Genomic DNA, 21,195 nt, shown 5'->3' with positions numbered 1-21,195 from the left:
CAGGTGAGCAGCGTGACGTCGAGATCTTCGTCCCGGCCGTCCTGCAGCGCGCGGCGCAGCACGCGGGCCACCACGTCGCTGAGCGCCTTCCATCAGGGCCAGGCAGTAAAGGGTCAACAGGGAGTTAAATGAAAATCCTCATGGTAGATACAGTATATTAGAGTGTGACAGATACAGCGGTGCTCAGGTGAGCAGCGTGACGTCGAGATCTTCGTCCCGGCCGTCCTGCAGCGCGCGGCGCAGCACGCGGGCCACCACGTCGCTGAGCGCTTCGCGGGCGCCTTCGTCGAGGAGGGAGAGGCATTGCTGCAAAAAAAACAATGTTTCATTACTTATCTCTGAGATTTTGTCAAATATATGTGACGTTTTCAAGCAAAAGGTACCACATTGTCGCTTATAATGAGGACGAAATTTGCTTGCATCTTTATATGAATAACCTGTTAGAGCGTTCTTATTTAGCAAGCGACAATGTGGTACTTTTTGCTTGAAAACGACACATATAGCCACGGATCTACATAATCGAATTGGATAATTGGGATAGTACTGTTACTTTGTCATCATAATTGATTCTTATCACTGATGCCGCGATAATCGATCATAGGGCACTAGATAAAACGGTTCGAAAGGGAGCATCAAACTAAAGAGTTCTGTTTCATTTATTCAAAAGTGACCCTACTTTTGAATTAATGACAACCAAAACGAGATGCGATGCAATTCTCTCTCTAGTTGGACTTCTTTTTCGGTCACACTTGAATCTTAAAGCTCAATTAGATTTGATATACGAGTGAATAGGTCCTCGTATTATGGAAATACCTTGTGGAAGCCCTCGTCGTTCTGCAGACACAGCACGGCTCGCAGCGCGAGCTCGGCGTTGGCGCGCACGTAGGTGTTCTTCTCCTTGGTGCCGTTGACCAGCGCCGGCAGCAGCGGGCGCAGCACGTCGGCGCCCCTGCAGCCGCGCAGCGCCCCGGAGCGCCCGAGCATGGTGCTGGCGCGCGCCATCAGTTGCTTCACCTCGTTGTTGCTGTGGTTCATGCTCTGCGCAGACACGACGGACGGGATTATTACATTAAAAGCGGCACCCACTCGGGGCCATATAGGGTCGAAGATAAAGAGAGGATATTCTCAAAATATTTATCAGTACGGTTTTTACTCGTACGCGCTGATGGCGTGCGCAACGAGCGACGAGGCGGGCGGCGCGGGCAGTGCACGACGTACAACCGCCGCGGACACTCGTGCCTGAGGATGGATTCCCAAAGAATCCGAAACATGTCGCCTAAAGCGACTAAAAATAATAGTGAGTAAAAACCGTACTGATAAATATTTTAAAATATGTCTCACGATAGTTTAAGTGAGAGGATATTCTTGCAAATAAATGATATTGATTGATTGATAGTATTTAACAGATGGCGCCAGCATAGCTTGCCCTGTTTTTTTAAGAGTTCCCGGCAAGCTAGGCCGTATTGCACCTTCCCATACAAACGTAGTTCCGCTCTTATTTTAAAACTACGTGTTGGATGGCAATGAAACTTTGCTCATACAATGACATGGGGGTATATATAGGTCTGAAATTAGTTTATATAGCTCCAGTTTATAAAACAAACGAAATAGAGCAAAAACAAGTTTTGTATGAAAAACTTAAATTTGCAGTATTTTTGAACTATGGTATCTGAAGCTAAAGCCAGTAATATATGATCATTGTCAAGAGGGCGCTGTTATTCTCATGTATAGGGTGACAGTTCAGTATAGTATGAAAAGAATAGTTCCAGTGAAATTTCACAACATGGCGCGTGATCATATATTCCTGGTCAGGCTTTACATAAACTAATTACAGACATAATTATATACCTTATCCTGTTGTAAGTACATAATATAGGTTTTCGAGTGCCTCGTAGAACAGAACGTGGTTGTCGAAGCAAAATGCTGTTCAGTGTTGGGACATGTCGCACTAAATATGCACAGCAATCATATATTAAACGCGCATGCAGGTTGTATAATGAAAAGTGTATGAACGCGGATATATTTGGCAGTTCGTTAGGGTTATTTAAGAAGAAAGTTTATTCTCTATTAAATTAGTATTAAAGCTAGGTTAAGTTATCTCATTATTTGTTAATTTCACTGTTGTCTCAGATAGCATTTCATAGTATTAAGTTTTATTAATAATTTACATACAGGAAACTATAGGTCTACATTGTAATAAATTCTAGCTGTCAGCTTATTCACCTACATGTTTTATAAGACTGTTTGTTTCTAAATAAATTAAAAAAAAAAAAAAAAAAAAAAGTTAGTAAAAAGTTTCAGAGCAATCTAGCTAGTAGTTTTAAAATGAGAGGGGAACTACGTTTGTATGGAGTACTGAGCTTGCCGGAGACCCTTAATGAAATTTTATGGCCTGGATGCCAGCCCTTTAAGCCAAATCTCATAGAATACTACTAATAAAGCATAGACAAATAATAAATCGTATTCCGAAAAGTCTACTAGATAGCTAATAATGGCTTTGTAGGAGCGCTATAGATATTGCAACGCGTTGTTATCATAAACATAAGTAAATTCACCAGCGAATCACTACATAGTATCAAAGTCTCTTTCTGCTGTCTGTTCCTCTGTCCCTATATATGCTTAGATCTTTAAAACTACGCAACAAATTTCGATGCGGTTTTCTTTAATAGATAGAGTGATTCAAGAGGAAGGTTTATATGTATAATTTGTAAAGGTTTTGTGTAAATTAGTTGAAGCATAGAGTAACTTATACTAAAGCGGTACTGTCATAGTAAATTTTGTAACCCCAGTAAATTCACTGCCATCTGTCGACACACTTTAAAACTAAAAATGAAGATTTATAAAAATACGATAGAATGTATTTAAATATAGATAAATGATTTTTTTGATTTGCATTAATTATTTTTATGATTTTGACCCATGTTCTTTCACTGATATGCGTTAAAATTGTTAAATAACAAACGAAACCGTCAACGCCATCTATACGACTGTAGGCCAAAACTAGTAGCGCCCTCTGAACGAGAATCAAATTTTCTTGATTTTCGAGGCACGTTTTTTCCTTAGACTGTATCCATCTATTACGGAGTTATATCTATCTTTGGTTGAAGTAAGTGCTGGGGTCGCTAGTGTGTTCATAAAACATCTAAGAGAAACCGCGATTGGATAAATTCTAAAACGCATACGTTTATCGTATAAATTAATATGTATGGACTGTGTTTATGTTTATTTTAATTAGAGTTCCGGTGAGCCGGTGACAATGGATAACGATGTGAACCATAACTTCCTCTCGTGTATCATTTGTTATCATAATAGTTCGCGATTCCAATAACATATTAAAACAAAATTCACATAGCTTTTCGTTATGTTATATTACGAAAAGAAAATTTTGGGCATAAAAAATTAGTCTTCTTCTTCTTATCGCGTGAAGGGATCAAAACTAAATAATATTTTGCCAATATCTTGCCACCTCTAACCCCCGGGGGGTAGCTCTTATCAGGTCTTCTGTAGTGCACGTAGTTGGACACAGGGAACACTGCATCATATGTTGCGTTGTTTGTAGGTCGCCACATTCGCTTAGTACATCACTTTGTCCCGGGTTGTTGTGTTGGTGTAGAAAAAATTAGTAAAAAAGTATCAGACACTGAGATTCGCTTTGTGATGTCTCCGCATATGTGTTGGTTACAATACCTGGTTGCAGATTCTGAAGGAAACTAACTAAGAAAATTGTGAAAAAAGGGTAACGTAGACTAAGACATATGGGGACCTTGTCTCATCAAAAACCACTCGAAACTACACTCTTTTATGGTATTTAAACCAAACAGAGTCTAAGGAGAGACTTTGCCTCCTTGTGTTCTGGGTCTCTATGGTTTTCCCATATAGTTTTAAGTCATATGTATTGTTTGTCCACATTTTCGTTAGTCATAATTTGGTTTTTCTCAGAAACGCGTAACTTTACAGGGTTGCCATAAAACAAACCTAACCTAACCTATCTATAGGATAACCTTAGGAACACCCTGAAAGTTAACGGTTTCAGAACAATGACTAATGATAATATAATGATAATTACATTATGACTTTCGATAATTATGTCAAACAAAGGGACCCCGTGTGTTCTACCGCTTGTACAATGGGCTGTGCTCTAAAGAATTGTTTGACCTTATGCCAACGGCCGCTTTCTATCACCGCATCCTCACACCCAAGCATATTGCACAGTACGCGCAACCGCACGGTTTAGGGGGAATTTCCTCCCGCGGACGCTCCGGCTGTGGAATGAGCTTCCGCCGAGGTTTCCCCGAGGGGCTACAGTCAGTGGCGTAACTGGGGGGGGGGGGCAGAGGGGGCAAGTGCCCCGGGCGCCATCCAAGGGGGGGGGGGGGGGGGCGCCAAAATGGGCAGCGGCAGCAGGGAACTTTTGTCAGTCGTCAGGGGGTGCAAATTTGGTGACTGCCCTGGGCGCCACATCCTGGCTACAGTATGTTCAAAAAAAGAGTGTATAGGTTTTGCTTGTATTCGTCGGGGTGCGGGGCGGGGCAAGGAAATGAAAGACGTGCGTCTCGCGTAGGTGCATCTATTCGACTGAATTGGAAACGGTCGCAGCCGCACTACTTAATACTAACATCCCTCCACCCTTAGCCTAAAAATATTGTTTGTAGCTAACGACGCTTGATTTCGGAGTAAACGAATTGGATTTAACTCGTACTCGTTTATTATTCTAAAACAATTTAGACATTCCAGTTCATTCCACTCACTTGCACGCGCACTCATTTCGAACCTAGAAATGAGTCCGCGCAAACGTTCATTACGAAACTGGTCGAAACCTGCACAACGCGCATCGAAAAAACCGAAATGTAGGTATAGTTCGGCCGGCCGAATATTCGGCGGCCGGAAACCGAATATTCGGCCGATGGGCAGGCCGAACATCCGGTATCCGGCCAAACAACTATCCGTTGCATCTCTAGAAAAAACATTTGGTGTACTCACCCTGACAAACTGTGTGAGTATGGCTTGTGGTGGCGCGCGATCATGTTCCAGAAGGTGCTTCATAAGGTACCCCATGCCGCGGAGACCGTTGCATGCGATGGGTACTTTGTCGCTGGCTAGGTATCCTAGGAGGGCCTTTTCTATCTTCTCTTCGAACTGTTCCGTGTAAACTACCTGTGAATATAGCAGTGCGTAAGTGCGCATTCCATGAAATTGTCTACCGTTGACGCGAATAGGGATGTTGACTATTTTTAGAACTGTTTTCATTTCAAAGATAGACACGTAATTATTGCAAAAAAAAAAACGACGTTAATTAGTTTAGTGTTTAAATCTCGCGCAAAAACGCTCCAAGCTGTCACGTGATCTGGATGACGTAACGATGTGATAAACAAACGACTGTCGGTGCCAGAGGACCACCGTGTGCGTGTTTCTCACGCCGTGACGTCACGCGCTCCGATTTGCGTTAGCAGTCACGTGATGATGGGCATTATTTTAAATACTTTTAAATTATTTTTAATTAATTTATTACGCATATTTACACTTACAAACCATGATTTTCAGCATTCTAATATTGTAAATTTCCTGCTATGGTAAAAACATAAAAAATTATATATTCGCGATTCATGTCAACATCCCTATTTTCTTAAGATTTGTAGGTAAGTAGGTATAGGAGTTTCTGTGACAAATGTTCAGAAATATGCACATAAAAATAACCGTCGGCTTTAAACGCCGATTAAAAAGTTGTAATACATGAAGTGACAGGTTATTCGTATAAAAATACAAGCAAATTTCGTCATTACAGTGACAAAGTGGTACCTTTTGATTGAGAACGTCACATATGTTACCTGGCATAAAACAAAGCAAACAAGACTCAGACTACTGTCACTACGAACCTCAGGCGTCTCTTTTAAGGCGACGAAAAGCGCACAAGACCTCCCATGAGCTAACATCCAATCTGCTTCCGTGATCGTAGTATTCCCACCAGCTAACACATGATGCAACAAGGCCGCATCTCGATGTGTGGGAGGGAGACAGTGCAACAGCGCGCCGAGACAGCCGCCGACCGCGCCGCGGGGCGGGTCGTCCGGGTGGGCTAATAGGGCAGGGCTTGTCAGGGTGGCTAGGACGCTTAGCGCTAGCTGCTCTGACATCTTGTCGCCGCCACCTGTAAATAAATAATTATTTAGTTTTGGTATATATCAAATAATTAGAGTTTTTAATGATACACAGTTAGTTTCACTAGACTTATATTGACCGGGATATAGACCGTGATTACCTTTTGTATTATTTGTGAGCTCCCGATATTTCGACGCAGTTACATGCATCATGTTCACGGGTGACTGAAAATATCGGGAGCTCACAAATAATACAAAAGGTAATCACGGTCTATATCCCGGTCAATATAAGTCTAATATCAAATAATTATTGACTAATAGAGAAGAGATAAAGATAAAATTCAAAGAAAGCTATCGGTCATTGTAAATAAATAAATAAATATTATAGGGACATTCTTACACAAATTGACTAAGTCCCACGGTAAGCTCGAGAAGGCTTGTGTTGTGGGTACTCAGACAATGATATATATATAATACTTATACAAATACTTAAATACATGGAAAACATCCATGACTCAGGAACAAATATTTGTGTTCGTCACACAAATAAATGCCCTTACCGGGATTCGAACCCGGGACCATCGGCTTCACAGGCAGGGTCACTACCCACTAGGCCAGACCGGTCGTCATTGTTACTTTAAACACCTGTAATAGTGTTCCTAAGAGCCTGATGCATTTCTCTAATGATGCCGTTGTGCATCATTACGAAGAGCGTAATAGTTTAACTAGCGCGATCCAAGCTTTATACCGATTGGACGTGATTCAGTGCATAGTTTTTCTAATAGCGGGTCGTTAGCATTCTTGATGCCGTTGTGCATCTCTACGAAAAGCAGATCGGCGTGTGTATGTATCCGTCGGTACTAGTTGACCTAGCGTAGAATAGAATATATTATAAATATATTAACTTAATAAGCTTGTGTAATAATATATAACACAAGCTTATTGAGTTTAACAATCTTTAATACTGACTGAGCAGGATTGAGTGCCTTTAGGAAGGCATATAGTTTACACACCTGTAATGATGCTCCTAAGCGCCTGCAGCATAGTTTCTCTAATAGCAGGATCATCAGCATTCTTGATGCCGTTGTGCATCTCAACGAAGAGCGGATCGGCGCGTGTATGTATCCGTACTAGTTGAGCGAGCGCAAGGCCGGCCTTGATACGGACTGGGCGCGATTGGTCGTTGAGCGCCTTTAGGAAGGTCGTTTGGAGTTGTGGTAAGAACTGCTTCAGCATGACGCCAACCTACAAATACAATAACATTAACATACAGGAACCTAATCCAATTTTTGTTAATATTTTTTTGTGCGCAATGTATCAAGTGCTTATTTGATGACATAATATAATGCCTGTGATAGTGATGCATGTGTGTGTGTGCTTTATAAAGAACTTCCATTGTATAGTGTAGTGGTAGCATACCTTTGAGAGTAACGAAGCCAGAGTCTCTAGCACAGCTGCCTTTACGCTGGCATTGAACCTGTCACCAAGGATACGAATGAGCGGTCCAGTAATATGCACTACGGAAGGCTGTATAGCGGCTGCTGAAGTTAACGTGATGACTTCCCCCAACATGAGTGCGGCAGCTTCCTTGTCTTCGGGTAGGCCGTTAAGGATGGACTCGCGGAAAAGAGGCAGGATTGGTGCTATGCCCTGTAAAAAAGTGGTGTTTTATGGTTTTTATTGATAACTATATAATAAACACTTAGCCGCCAACGACGTCACAGCTGACGCTTGCGGTTATAGCCCAACATCAACCTTCGTGCATTTCGACAAGGTTCACGATATGCAATGCATTGAAAGGGTTAAATCTGCGCTTTGGTGAGCCTTTGATGCCTATGAATTTTGTTACATTAAAATGTTTTACCTGACTCATATTTGTTGTCTTTAACTGATAATGTTTTGAACAAAGCCAATAAGATCATTTTGATATTTATCTCTCCGGGTCTATGCTTTTGTGAGCACTGTGAGGGCCTCCCAAGCCATTTGGAGGACATCTTGATCAGTTTTAGGCCTGCTTGTGTTCTCAAACTAGAATATGTACCTTAGGCAAGCAGAAACCGGGCAGCAGCTCTCCCTTTAAATCCGAAGCGGCATATCTCACAGCCTGCCTTATATCCGCCACATGGGCTATCTGTCTCTCCGCGTCCAAAGTCTTCGTTAGCGCCGTGAGGGCCTCCCAGGCCATTTGGAGGACATCTCGGTCTGTTTCAGCGAAGAGGAGGATGAGTCCGCGGAGCAGCTGAGGCACGTGCGGCGTGAGGTCGGCGCGCGTGTGCGTGACGTACGCGCACAGCAGCGCGGCGGCGGCGCGGCGCTTGCGCTTGTCGCCCTCGCTGCTGCGGATGGCCTCCAGCAGCATGTCGATTATGCTGCGAACAAACTATACTTTGACAAAGGACTGTCTCATTTCAAACATACACGGAGATAATTTATTTTTCTCAAAAATGGACGGCAAAGTCGACGTTGCCGGTTAAAAAGTAGGTCGCGAAGTGCGTAGTTTATGGTCAGTCAAAAAATTAAAAAGTAAAAAACACTGCAGTCTCGATTTCGGGACTGCAATGTTGCATACAAATTCCATTATTTGTCGAGTTCCAAACTTTTTAAAAGTTGGAGTGGCCATATCAAATGAAGGCATAGGTCCATTAAACAGCCAAACAGATGATCAGTACTTATTATTACAATGTTGGTACCGCGACTATTTTGGTGTCTCAAATAGGTTGGCGTATTTTCAGCAGAAAAATACACTTCTATTTTTAATTAAAAAAATAAAAAGGCGGCAAAGCAAATCTTTTTACTTTTTTCTGTGAAAATATATACATAATAACGTTGCTTCTGTAAAATATTTCTATTATATTTGTGTTTATTGCGCCATTTTTGAGAAAAGCACTATATATGACTCGGCTGGAAGGCTACTTGCTGGCTTCGGATTCAATTAAACGGACTCCCAAGGTCGTCCGTTTAAAACGAATCCTCAGCCAGCAAGTAGCTACTTCCGAGCCTCGACAAAAATGTACTATTATTTTATTTTATTGGGAAACAAACAGCTTACAATAATACAGGATATATATATTATGACTAATACATGAGCCAAAACAGTTTCCACTAATGGAATAAAACATAAATGCTCAAAGGGAACTAGAGTAAAAATACATTATAACATATCATTTCAATCGTTCTAGGAGACAGAGAAAAAGAAAAAAAGGAAAATAAGAGTACATCAATACAGCATCATGCGTCTGCAACAAAATTTGAAAAGTAATAAAATAATAAACAATAAAATTTGAAAATTTAAGAATTTAACAAAAAAATAACTAAACGTCATTCTTTAACAAAGAAACAAATTTGCCAAGCTTCGTACTGAATAGATCGAGGTTAATCATACTATCTTTGTCTTACACTAGTACTAGCACCAAAAAAAAGGGATGAGTATAGTCTTTTTGATTCTTATTTATTATTATTATTATATACGAATGCACGGGCAGCTTAAAATAGCCGATACGTGCATATCAATGTCCTGCACTTGTGTTCTATCCATTCGTAAAATGTTTGTCGAGATGTTTGTGTATTTACTGCCAATTTAGTTTGACCAAGTAGTTAGTTGTAGAAAAAAATTAAGCATCATTATTGGCTGTACGTTGGCTATTTGTGGAACGCATACTTTATAATTAAACCAATAGATTCAGATGTAAATAGCGTAATAGTCGCTTTTCGGCGAAGGAAAACATCGTGAGGAGACCGGACTAATAAAATAATGCCAATAAAGCCTTGTTACCCCTCTGGGTTGGAAGGCCAGATGGAAGTCGTTTTCGTAAAAACTAGTGCCCACGTGAATTTCTGGGATTAGTTGCCGAGCGGACCCCAGGCTCCCATGAGCCGTGGCAAAATGCCGGGACAACGCGATACGTAAATAGAATAATATTATTGTTTTATTTTATTTTATTTTAAATTTCTTTCTTCAAAATTCTTTTAGAGGATTTGGATTTGGAGGAGCAAATATTCGAGGACGGAAGATCAAAATCAAAATTTACAGGTTTTTCATATTCGTTTTAGATCTGAGTATACGTGAATTGAGAATTTCAGTTATTTACACAGAAGCTAAAACCTAACAGAGCAACCAGAGTTGATGGGCCAGCGCGCCGCCCGCCGCCGCCAGGGCTGACAGTACAGTCGCCTTTAGATATATCGGAGCGGCCAAGGTGCTCACAAATATCTGAACACGCCTCTATTGTATTTAATTTTATTAAGTGTCACCTCAAACGCTGGCTTGTTGAGCATCCGTTTTATGACTATGACGAGTACCTAAATTTCCACAAAAGGGATGTTAACTAGCTAATTCTTTTATTTCTATATTATTACGAATAATGTGATTTATTATATTGAATTGATATTTAATTATGTTTATTTCAAATTGATTTTGTGTATTTGTTAACGGCATATGTAAATATGTTCCATTTTTATAACGTGTAAATTAGCTTTATGAATAGATGACTTATGACTTATTGTCAAGGCGCTAGGTGCGTGTTCAGATATTTTTGATCACCTCGGCCGCTCCGATATATCTGATGGCGACTGTACACGGGTGTCGGCTATACTGTAGTGTATCAGGTTACCATCGGACGCCCTGCGCGTCGGTGACGGGCAGCAGCGCGTTCCTGCAGTGGTCGAGCTCGCGGGCCTCCGTGGGCGTGCCGCGCGCGGCCTGCAGCGCGGCCAGCAGCGCGGGCAGCACGCGCGGCAGGTGCCGGGCCAGCGCGCCGCCCGCCGCCGCCGCCAGCGCCGACAGCGCGCGCGTGTCGGCCGTGCCCGTGCCCGTGCCCGTGCCCGTGCCCGACGTCAGCACGGGCACGAGGTACGGCAGCACGGCGCGGGATTTTATCGCCATCACCTGAACGAATGTCAATGTTTTTTTTTTAATCGTTTCTTTGTTTTATTTTTATAAAAAAAAAATATTAATGTTTGCCGATCTTATTGTAAATTATTTGTATCATAGAGTAACTTATACTAGAGCGGTACTGTCATAGTAAATTTTGTAACCCCAGTAAATTCACTGCCATCTGTCGACACACTTTAAAACTAAAAATAAATATTTATAAAAATACGATAAAATGTATTTAAATATGGATAAATGATTTTTTTATTTGCATTAATTATTTTTATATGATTTTGACCCATGTTCTTTCACTGGTATGCGTTAAAATTATAAATAACAAGCGAAACAGTCAACGCCCTCTATACGAGTGTAGGCCAAAACTAGTGGCGCCATCTGATCGAGAATCAAATTTTCGTGATTTTCGAGGCACGTTTTTTCCTTAGACTGTATCCATCTATTACGGAGTTATATCTATCTTTGTTTGTATTAAATTTGACATGTGTATAAAAAATTAATATTATTATGAAATAATAAACACAGCATTAAATAGCTCTGATAATTAGCTTAATATAATTTATATGTAAACGACAATTCGAAAGAGCTTGTTGCTCCGCCTGAATAAAGAATATTTTGAAGTTTGAAATTTCCATTGTACTACCAATCGTCCTTCGAATAAAAAAAATGATACATTAAAAACATATTATGTACCTGCTTCAAACCGTCTAAAGTGGCCTCCGCGATCGCCGGGTCGGGGTCATTAAGCCCTTCCAACATTTGAGGCAAAATGTCATCAAGTGCCTTATTACCGATCGTCGCGTGTAAACTGAAAAAAAAAAGAAAAAAAATCATTCAAACGCAGCGTCGATGCGAAAATCTAAGCTAATGCAGACGAGTGCCAAGCAGGATGGCCGAATCGAAGTATCTTATTTCTTTATAGAACTAACCAGTCGCAGCCGCTAATCGCATTTCAGGTAGCGGGGCCTTAGCGCTGCTCGCACAGTAGGAATAAGTCCATTAAATAAAGACAGTACGGCATCTCTTTCTATGGACTATGGAGGACAAGTTGAGAAATCAATCCGATGCGTGCCAAGCAGGATGACCAAATCAGGATAGCCGCTAATTGCACTTCCGGTATCGGGCCCCTTAAAGCAGTTTTCACAGTAGGCATAAAGTCCACCAGCGAACGATAGTACAGCATCACGTGACGTAGAAGCCAGGATCTCTCCCAAACCTACGAAGACGTGTGCAAAGCAGGATTGCCGAGTCGGAAGTGCAGTTATATTTTACCAAAATTAACCTGTCAAAAGTCCTGGCAGCCGCTAGTCGCACTTCTGATAGCTTCTGCAGCATCAGTGAAAAATATTAGGGCGTCAGGTGATGAAGACGCTACAATCTCTCCCAAGCTGATAAATAGGGACCTGTATCAAACAGGATGGCCGAATTTTATTACACTTTTTTAATACTAACCTGTCAAAAGTCCTAGCAGCCGCTAATCGCACTTCAGGCAGCGGGTCCCTTAGAGCAGTTCTCACGGTAGGTACTAATCCGTCGGCGAATGACAGTACAGCGTCTCTTGACGTGGAAGCCAAGATTTCTCCTAAGCCGATGCAAACGCCCTGGCGCTGGTCGGCACGCTCGGATTTCAGGCCCCGTTCGAGGATGGGTACGATCTCGGGAAGGACGCGTTCACCCAGCTGAAAAATATTGTCTCGTAAAATATTTGGATGTGTGGAAGTCGTGCACATAGAAATACGATTGCTTCGCCGTCTGCGTCCAGATTTGTGCTAAATCCTCATTTAAATCTCCACACAATTTTTACCAGCCCGTGTTATTTCATATGTTTCTCATTCGTCACGCTCCAAATTTTAAAAAAGTATAAATAAATAATTTCTTTATTCAGATACGGTGTTCCAAATTTGTTAGTTTGTTACTTAAAAGCTAGGAGGTTATTTATATTAAAACTATTTTATATTACACACTAATTTAAAAAAAATATATTCCCTGAATGGGGGTTTATAAGTGAGGACATCCAATGTCTTTGTAAAAGACTGTCTGGCCTGTCCGCTAACATATTTAGTATGCTGTTGGCACTCCCCTGTATTCTGCTTCTGATGGACATGATCTTTTTACGCATAATGGCGTGGAAGTCCTATACGTGTGCGTCGGCGAACATGCCCGATGCACTGCAGAATCTAGGGAGCCCCATCAGCACCCTAAACATGTTATTATAGAGGACTTGTAAGGCGCTGAGGGCTCTCTGAGTATAACTAACCCACAGGCCGCTGGTGTAGAACGATTGACAGAAGGACTTGAATAAGGTTCTCTTTACTTCCCCCGTACAATGCGCGAACCTGCGAGCCAGCATATTCCCCCGAACCGCCAGCGCCCTACGTTCCCTCTCAATATCACTATACCTAATGAGCTTACAAGGAAAATAAGAAGACAAGGAAGGCATAAACCAATTTTTTAACCGGAAGATACGTCTGCGAACGATACTCCAAATTTTATATTAAAGGAAAAAATGGAAAAAGTTACGCTTCCGGCAGGACTTGAACCCGCAACCTCAGCAATCCGTACGTTGCTCTTAACCAATTGAGCTACGGAAAGGCTTCCACCAGAACCTTGCAAATCTTTCCATTCCTTCCCTTATACACGCCTTTGGGGTGGCGTAAAGCTACATCTACCGAAAGACCCCACAATCAGATGAGATGGGGATTGGGGATAATTGCGAGAGAGAGAGAGAGAGAGAGAGAGAGAGAGAGAGAGAGAGAGAGAGAGAGAGAGAGAGAGAGAGAGAAGAGTTATTGATAGCTTACCTTGCGCACTAGGTCTCCTAAGGTCCTGGCGGCGACCTGACGCTTATCGTAGCTGGTGGAGGCGAGGCATCCCAATAGCAGTCCGAACAGTGTTGGGAGGATCTCGCGTAGCGTCTTAGGTGTGTTGGTCACAACCACCTGCGAAAAGGAGTTAATCTGGCAATCTTTCTTAAACCTCTCGAGTCCCAGGCAAAGACAATATCAAACACTTATCCTTTGAGTCCCAAGGATTACGACTTTTTATGCGTTGTATGAAATCGTGTATGCGTTTAGTTTAGAGGTAACTTTTCTGCCCATGCGATATCGCTTCCATGGGAATAAAGAGGCTAAAAACGCGGACTATAATGTGCTGCCTAAAAATGCCGATATAAATTCACTTATTATTCAATATTTGGCAATTGTCGCTTACGTGGTTGTTGTCATGATTATTAAATTTATTAACTATTCCAAGACCTTTAGACGAAACGTAAGACGTAATTTTCGAATTCATTGACATATATAGAATTAAGTCATGTTTCGTTAGTTGTATACTTGTATATAGGTAAGACTAATGCCAGTAATAACATAACTAACACCACTAACATAACTAACTTAGCGGTTTCACTCACGTGTTTTCAGTCACTCGCTCGTGTAGTTAGTTAAGTTAATATGTCTCACGATAGTTTAAATTTGAATCAGTTTGCAATTAAAAATCACCTTACAACATTGTTATTAAAGCTGAATTTCCACTAACCTTCCACACATGCAGCGCCGCCTGTCGCACCATCAGCGCCACGTCGCTCCTGCCCATATACAGTCCGGCCAACACCCTATTTCTCCGCTCATTGCCCAGCGCCGACATAATGGCCTTGTGCGACTGCTCCGTACCGAAGTTATCGTCCTCCGAGGCCGTTTCCGTACTCATCTTACCGCTGACACCCGATACACGGTATAGCAAATCTCCTAGTAACTGTACTGAGCTGTATCTGATACGCCAATTGTCGTCGAACAGGCCTTTCTCTAGCTCAGGTAGCAGTAAAGTTATAGCACTTTCGGCGTATAAGGTAACAATTCTTTGTCCAGCCTTTAAGGCTGTCTCTCGCACGTATTCGTTCTCGTCGGCTAAGGCTTTGAGTATGGGGTTGATGATTTGGCCGATGTAGGGGGTGAATTCGTCGGTGAAGGCGCCTGGCATGTAGATGAACATCATGATATAGCCGTCCTTCACGTGTGGCGCTATGTCGGTGCGCTCCGCTGTTGCGATTATGTCTGGGGGGGAAATAGAAAGTTTTAATTTATGGCCACAAATGTGAGCTTATTCAGCTTATATGCACCCAAAATACCTCGTGCACCGCAGTATATTGGATTGGTAATTTTATGGCTTCAATATTAACACGACTGTACGTACACAGCAATTAAATAGCAGCGCCAACAAAAAAAAACATATCACTGCGAAAGCTGCAATAGTAGATTAGACTAGACATACAAGGACGCTGAGCCCCAGCCCGACGCCGCTGCGTCCACGGAGCTGGTCTCCGGGGTTCATCAGCAGTTCCTCGAGCCCGAGATACTAACCCGGCTTGATCTTGTCCAAGTTGTGGACTATCAGCCCGGCCCCTACCTCGGTGAGCCCCCGCTCGCCGCCGCTGCGGAGCTGGATTCCGAGATCAGGGTGTGCAGCAGTTCCTCGAGGCTGGCATCTTGTGCAGGTAATTCTATGGCTTGAAAATTAACATGCACCCACAACAATAACTGGCTACAAGAAAGAAATACCAGCACCAAAAAACCCATACCACTGCGAAAGTCGCAACTTGTCGCTACAATACTGTAGATTTCTGGCGGTCCACCGAGCTGGACTCCGAGGTGAGGGTGTGCATCGGCCAGGGGAGGAGTTCCTCTAGCCTGTGTACTAACCCGGCATGATCTTGTGCAGCTTGTGGACCCCCAGGCCGGCCACCACCTCGCTGAGCCCCTGCGGTCCACCGAGCTGGACTCCGAGGTGAGGGTGTGCATCAGTCAAGGGAGGAGTTCCTCTAGCCCATGTACTGACCCGGCATGATCTTGTGCAGCTTGTGGACCCCCAGGCCGGCCACCACCTCGCTGCGCCCCTGCGGTCCACCGAGCTGGACTCCGAGGTGAGGGTGTGCATCAGTCAAGGGAGGAGTTCCTCTAGCCCATGTACTGACCCGGCATGATCTTGTGCAGCTTGTGGACCCCCAGGCCGGCCACCACCTCGCTGAGCCCCTGCGCTGCGCCGCTGCGGTCCACCGAGCTGGACTCCGAGGTGAGGGTGTGCATCAGCCAGGGGAGGAGTTCCTCGAAGCTGCTCTCGCCCATGCCCTTCACCATGGCGCCTAGAGCGCGCGCGGATACGGAACGAACCTGGAAATATATTGTAGGGATTACTATAGCTGGGTGCCATTCAAAGAGCTATTTTATTAGCTTTTATTTTAAAGAGCTACATACTTGCTATTTTAAGTTCCATCTATAGGTATATCTACTTAGAGACTTTCAAAGACTTTAACTAGGTAGTACAGGACCAGAGGTTAATATTGCGTTAAAGGTGAAAAGTTTGATTCAGAGCGAAGCAGAAAATTCTAGCTATGCAATATTTTTTCACAGACACACAGACAGACAGGCTTTGGACAGAGTAGGATGGCGGTCTTTGGTGTCGGAGACCAAGATCTACTTCGAGTCGTTGCTCCACAGCAGTAAGTAAGTAATATTTTTTAGTTCATAGTAATATTCCCTTCGAAGCTATCGCTATCAAACGCTACTATAGCCATCAAATTCCTATGAAAACATTACGTTTATAGTGGGCATAATTTGTCGGTGCACAGTTAGCTTACACAGACCAGTTTCCCACTTGTCATTAACAATACTGACCTCAGGCACAGGATCCAACAGTGAACTCTTTAACCCAGGCATAATATTCGGCAGATACGGCATCAGATCCTTCTGGTCCGTCAATGAATACATATTCCCAATAATTTGCGCCGCCATTTTCCTCGTCTCCGTGCTTCGGTCGAGGAATGCTCGTTGGACGACCGGCATAATGAGAGCGAGGGAGGGCGCATCGATGAAGTGTACGAATTTGGTGTCGAGGAGTGTTTGCAGGCAGGCGGAGGTCTTATTTGAAGGGTCTTGAAGCGCTTGTAAGAGGACCGGTACGATTGCTGTAAGAGAAACGGACGAAGAGGTTAAGGTAGTTTTATGACTTAACCCCTTATAGGAGTGAAGGAAACAGCGGTCAGTTTTATAATGAATGTTTATTGTCTTTTATTCCGCTCACGATCGCCGGATACATGAAGTGGGTAGTGGAAAATACAGCAATTTAGGATTACCCTTCCGCGGAGCATCTCACTATGTTGCTGTTGAGAGTAGCACGCCCTGTCTTCTATCTCGAGGCTAGAGGAACTCCTACACATTTAATATATTTTTATTTTGATATAAACTACTTTATATCTTAGTATTTTTTTGTAAATATTTTTGTTTTCTGTTGTTTTTTTTCTTGTTCTTGACATTCGACAAAACCTAGGTTGGCCCTAGCTATGTATAAATTGACATCTCTTTTTTTGTGACATTTGTTTTATTTATTTATTTTATATTCTATTATTTGATTTCTGTTCTAATCTTAAGTTGACGATCTTTTAGTGAAAGCCTTTGTTTTATCCCTTTTTGTAAAATACTGTGCCTTTTTCTTTAAGAAATAAATATATCTAATCTAATCTATCTCGCTCCAACCGTTGCGTAAATACAAGCGCGTCGCATGCGCACGCCTCAGTTGCGCCCGGCCGTCGATGCGAACGCATGCCCCATACCCTCAAATCTCAGAACTTATAAATGTCAAAAATCTTTAACTCCCAGAGAGCTATTGTTAGAGATAGTTTAATTGAATTGTACAAACAAGTCTTGTCTGAGCAACCATAATTATCTAATTTCAGTAGTGGAAACTGTTTTGGCTTATGTATGTATTTAAGTGTAATTATCTATATGTGTCATCTTTCGCTGTTTGTTTCCCATTATCAATAAATAAAAAAAAAATAAATAAAAAAAAATATCGCGACGGCGGGAGGCAGAGGTAGCTTTTATGCCGACATGATATCTAAGGCCGAAAAGCCTTTGAATACCTCTAAAAATAGGAGAGAAAGCCGATTTTTGGTCATGTGGCCATGGTGTTAAAAAAATAAGTGTCAAAACCAAAACTCAGCTTCGCTCCCGCACTTATAAAAATCAAGAGTAGCGAGCGAAATATTTTTGGAGTTCCGTACGAAAAAGACACAATTCCTTACGCGACTTGAAAAAATGGCGGATGTTCAGAAGGATCTGTACCACGCATTCACATCGCGTTCCCACATTTCCAATTTTATATGAGAGAGGAAAGAGTTAATCGCAAGACCAAAAGCACCTTACCCTGGATCTCAGGGTTCCTGATGACGGATCCGATGACCTTGAGCGCCTCCGCGCCTGCGCCCTGCACCCTCATATGCGAGTCTGATAGAACTTCGATAAGACGGGGCACGATGGAAGGCAAGCAGGAAGATAGTTGTTTCGGTGCGCAGTATGCCATAGCGCCGAGGAGTTCAATTGAACCTGCAAATAACAATTTTATGAATTAGACTGTTTTGACTCGAGTGTTAATTATGATTTTCGTCAAAAATATGACGTTATTGTCATTCAGCGCTTGCAACAGCGACGGTAACACCAACTTGACGCCGTGAGCGCTCAGTTTGCTCATGATCAGCTTGGCCGTATCATCGGCGGCGGCACGCACGTATTGCGAGCTATCGCCGAAGCAGAGCAACAGGTGGGGCAGGACGTGGACTATGTAAGGTTCGAAGAGGCACCAGAGTGTGATAAAACACTACTTACCGGCTTTAGTCCTCCAGTTATCATCGTTCAGCGCTTGCAACAGCGACGGTAACACCAACTTGACGCCGTGAGCGCTCAGTTTGCTCATGATCAGCTTGGCCGTATCATCGGCGGCGGCACGCACGTATTGCGAGCTATCGCCGAAGCAGAGCAACAGGTGGGGCAGGACGTGGACTATGTAAGGTTCGAAGAGGCACCAGAGTGTGATAAAACACTACTTACCGGCTTTAGTCCTCCAGTTATCATCGTTCAGCGCTTGCAACAGCGACGGTAACACCAACTTGACGCCGTGAGCGCTCAGTTTGCTCATGATCAGCTTGGCCGTATCATCGGCGGCGGCACGCACGTATTGCGAGCTATCGCCGAAGCAGAGCAACAGGTGGGGCAGGACGTGGACTATGTAAGGTTCGAAGAGGCACCAGAGTGTGATAAAACACTACTTACCGGCTTTAGTCCTCCAGTTATCATCGTTCAGCGCTTGCAACAGCGACGGTAACACCAACTTGACGCCGTGAGCGCTCAGTTTGCTTATGATCAGCTTGGCCGTATCATCGGCGGCGGCACGCACATATTGCGAGCTATCGCCGAAGCAGAGCAACAGGTGGGGCAGGACGTGGACTATGTAAGGTTCGAAGAGGCACCAGAGTGTGATAAAACACTACTTACCGGCTTTAGTCCTCCAGTTATCATCGTTCAGCGCTTGCAACAGCGACGGTAACACCAACTTGACGCCGTGAGCGCTCAGTTTGCTCATGATCAGCTTGGCCGTATCATCGGCGGCGGCACGCACATATTGCGAGCTATCGCCGAAGCAGAGCAACAGGTGGGGCAGGACGTGGACTATGTAAGGTTCGAAGAGGCACCAGAGTGTGATAAAACACTACTTACCGGCTTTAGTCCTCCAGTTATCATCGTTCAGCGCTTGCAACAGCGACGGTAACACCAACTTGACGCCGTGAGCGCTCAGTTTGCTCATGATCAGCTTGGCCGTATCATCGGCGGCGGCACGCACGTATTGCGAGCTATCGCCGAAGCAGAGCAACAGGTGGGGCAGGACGTGGACTATGTAAGGTTCGAAGAGGCACCAGAGTGTGATAAAACACTACTTACCGGCTTTAGTCCTCCAGTTATCATCGTTCAGCGCTTGCAACAGCGACGGTAACACCAACTTGACGCCGTGAGCGCTCAGTTTGCTCATGATCAGCTTGGCCGTATCATCGGCGGCGGCACGCACGTATTGCGAGCTATCGCCGAAGCAGAGCAACAGGTGGGGCAGGACGTGGACTATGTAAGGTTCGAAGAGGCACCAGAGTGTGATAAAACACTACTTACCGGCTTTCGTCCTCCAGTTATCATCGTTCAGCGCTTGCAACAGCGACGGTAACACCAACTTGACGCCGTGAGCGCTCAGTTTGCTCATGATCAGCTTGGCCGTATCATCGGCGGCGGCACGCACATATTGCGAGCTATCGCCGAAGCAGAGCAACAGGTGGGGCAGGACGTGGACTATGTAAGGTTCGAAGAGGCACCAGAGTGTGATAAAACACTACTTACCGGCTTTAGTCCTCCAGTTATCATCGTTCAGCGCTTGCAACAGCGACGGTAACACCAACTTGACGCCGTGAGCGCTCAGTTTGCTCATGATCAGCTTGGCCGTATCATCGGCGGCGGCACGCACATATTGCGAGCTATCGCCGAAGCAGAGCAACAGGTGGGGCAGGACGTGGACTATGTAAGGTTCGAAGAGGCACCAGAGTGTGATAAAACACTACTTACCGGCTTTAGTCCTCCAGTTATCATCGTTCAGCGCTTGCAACAGCGACGGTAACACCAACTTGACGCCGTGAGCGCTCAGTTTGCTCATGATCAGCTTGGCCGTATCATCGGCGGCGGCACGCACGTATTGCGAGCTATCGCCGAAGCAGAGCAACAGGTGGGGCAGGACGTGGACTATGTAAGGTTCGAAGAGGCACCAGAGTGTGATAAAACACTACTTACCGGCTTTAGTCCTCCAGTTATCATCGTTCAGCGCTTGCAACAGCGACGGTAACACCAACTTGACGCCGTGAGCGCTCAGTTTGCTCATGATCAGCTTGGCCGTATCATCGGCGGCGGCACGCACGTATTGCGAGCTATCGCCGAAGCAGAGCAACAGGTGGGGCAGGACGTGGACTATGTAAGGTTCGAAGAGGCACCAGAGTGTGATAAAACACTACTTACCGGCTTTAGTCCTCCAGTTATCATCGTTCAGCGCTTGCAACAGCGACGGTAACACCAACTTGACGCCGTGAGCGCTCAGTTTGCTCATGATCAGCTTGGCCGTATCATCGGCGGCGGCACGCACGTATTGCGAGCTATCGCCGAAGCAGAGCAACAGGTGGGGCAGGACGTGGACTATGTAAGGTTCGAAGAGGCACCAGAGTGTGATAAAACACTACTTACCGGCTTTAGTCCTCCAGTTATCATCGTTCAGCGCTTGCAACAGCGACGGTAACACCAACTTGACGCCGTGAGCGCTCAGTTTGCTCATGATCAGCTTGGCCGTATCATCGGCGGCGGCACG

The 21,195-nt window shown here is 44.1% G+C and overlaps 1 protein-coding gene across 1 annotated transcript in view; it reads right to left on the bottom strand.

Moving 5' to 3' along the window:
* Positions 1-141: 141 nt before the first annotated feature.
* The window catches only part of LOC134742307 (stalled ribosome sensor GCN1), a 64,569-nt gene continuing 43,515 nt past the window's right edge, over positions 142-21,195 (bottom strand). Inside the window, exons 29-43 of the mRNA XM_063675358.1 lie at positions 18,174-18,353; positions 16,647-16,936; positions 15,947-16,142; positions 14,515-15,029; positions 13,782-13,919; positions 12,433-12,659; positions 11,674-11,788; positions 10,706-10,980; positions 8,137-8,464; positions 7,515-7,745; positions 7,109-7,340; positions 5,874-6,145; positions 4,981-5,154; positions 814-1,038; positions 142-306 (exon numbers count right to left, since the gene is read on the bottom strand). Of these exons, the coding sequence (XP_063531428.1) occupies positions 184-306; positions 814-1,038; positions 4,981-5,154; positions 5,874-6,145; positions 7,109-7,340; positions 7,515-7,745; positions 8,137-8,464; positions 10,706-10,980; positions 11,674-11,788; positions 12,433-12,659; positions 13,782-13,919; positions 14,515-15,029; positions 15,947-16,142; positions 16,647-16,936; positions 18,174-18,353 (3,521 nt within the window). The 3' untranslated portion in view covers positions 142-183. The remainder of the gene's footprint in view (positions 307-813; positions 1,039-4,980; positions 5,155-5,873; positions 6,146-7,108; positions 7,341-7,514; positions 7,746-8,136; positions 8,465-10,705; positions 10,981-11,673; positions 11,789-12,432; positions 12,660-13,781; positions 13,920-14,514; positions 15,030-15,946; positions 16,143-16,646; positions 16,937-18,173; positions 18,354-21,195) is intronic.

Source organism: Cydia strobilella, chromosome 6 (genome assembly GCF_947568885.1).
Source record: "Cydia strobilella chromosome 6, ilCydStro3.1, whole genome shotgun sequence".
Classification (NCBI taxonomy): Eukaryota; Metazoa; Arthropoda; class Insecta; order Lepidoptera; family Tortricidae; genus Cydia; species Cydia strobilella.
The sequence above is the reverse complement of the archived record's forward strand: the minus strand, read 5'-3'. Positions and strand labels throughout refer to the sequence as shown.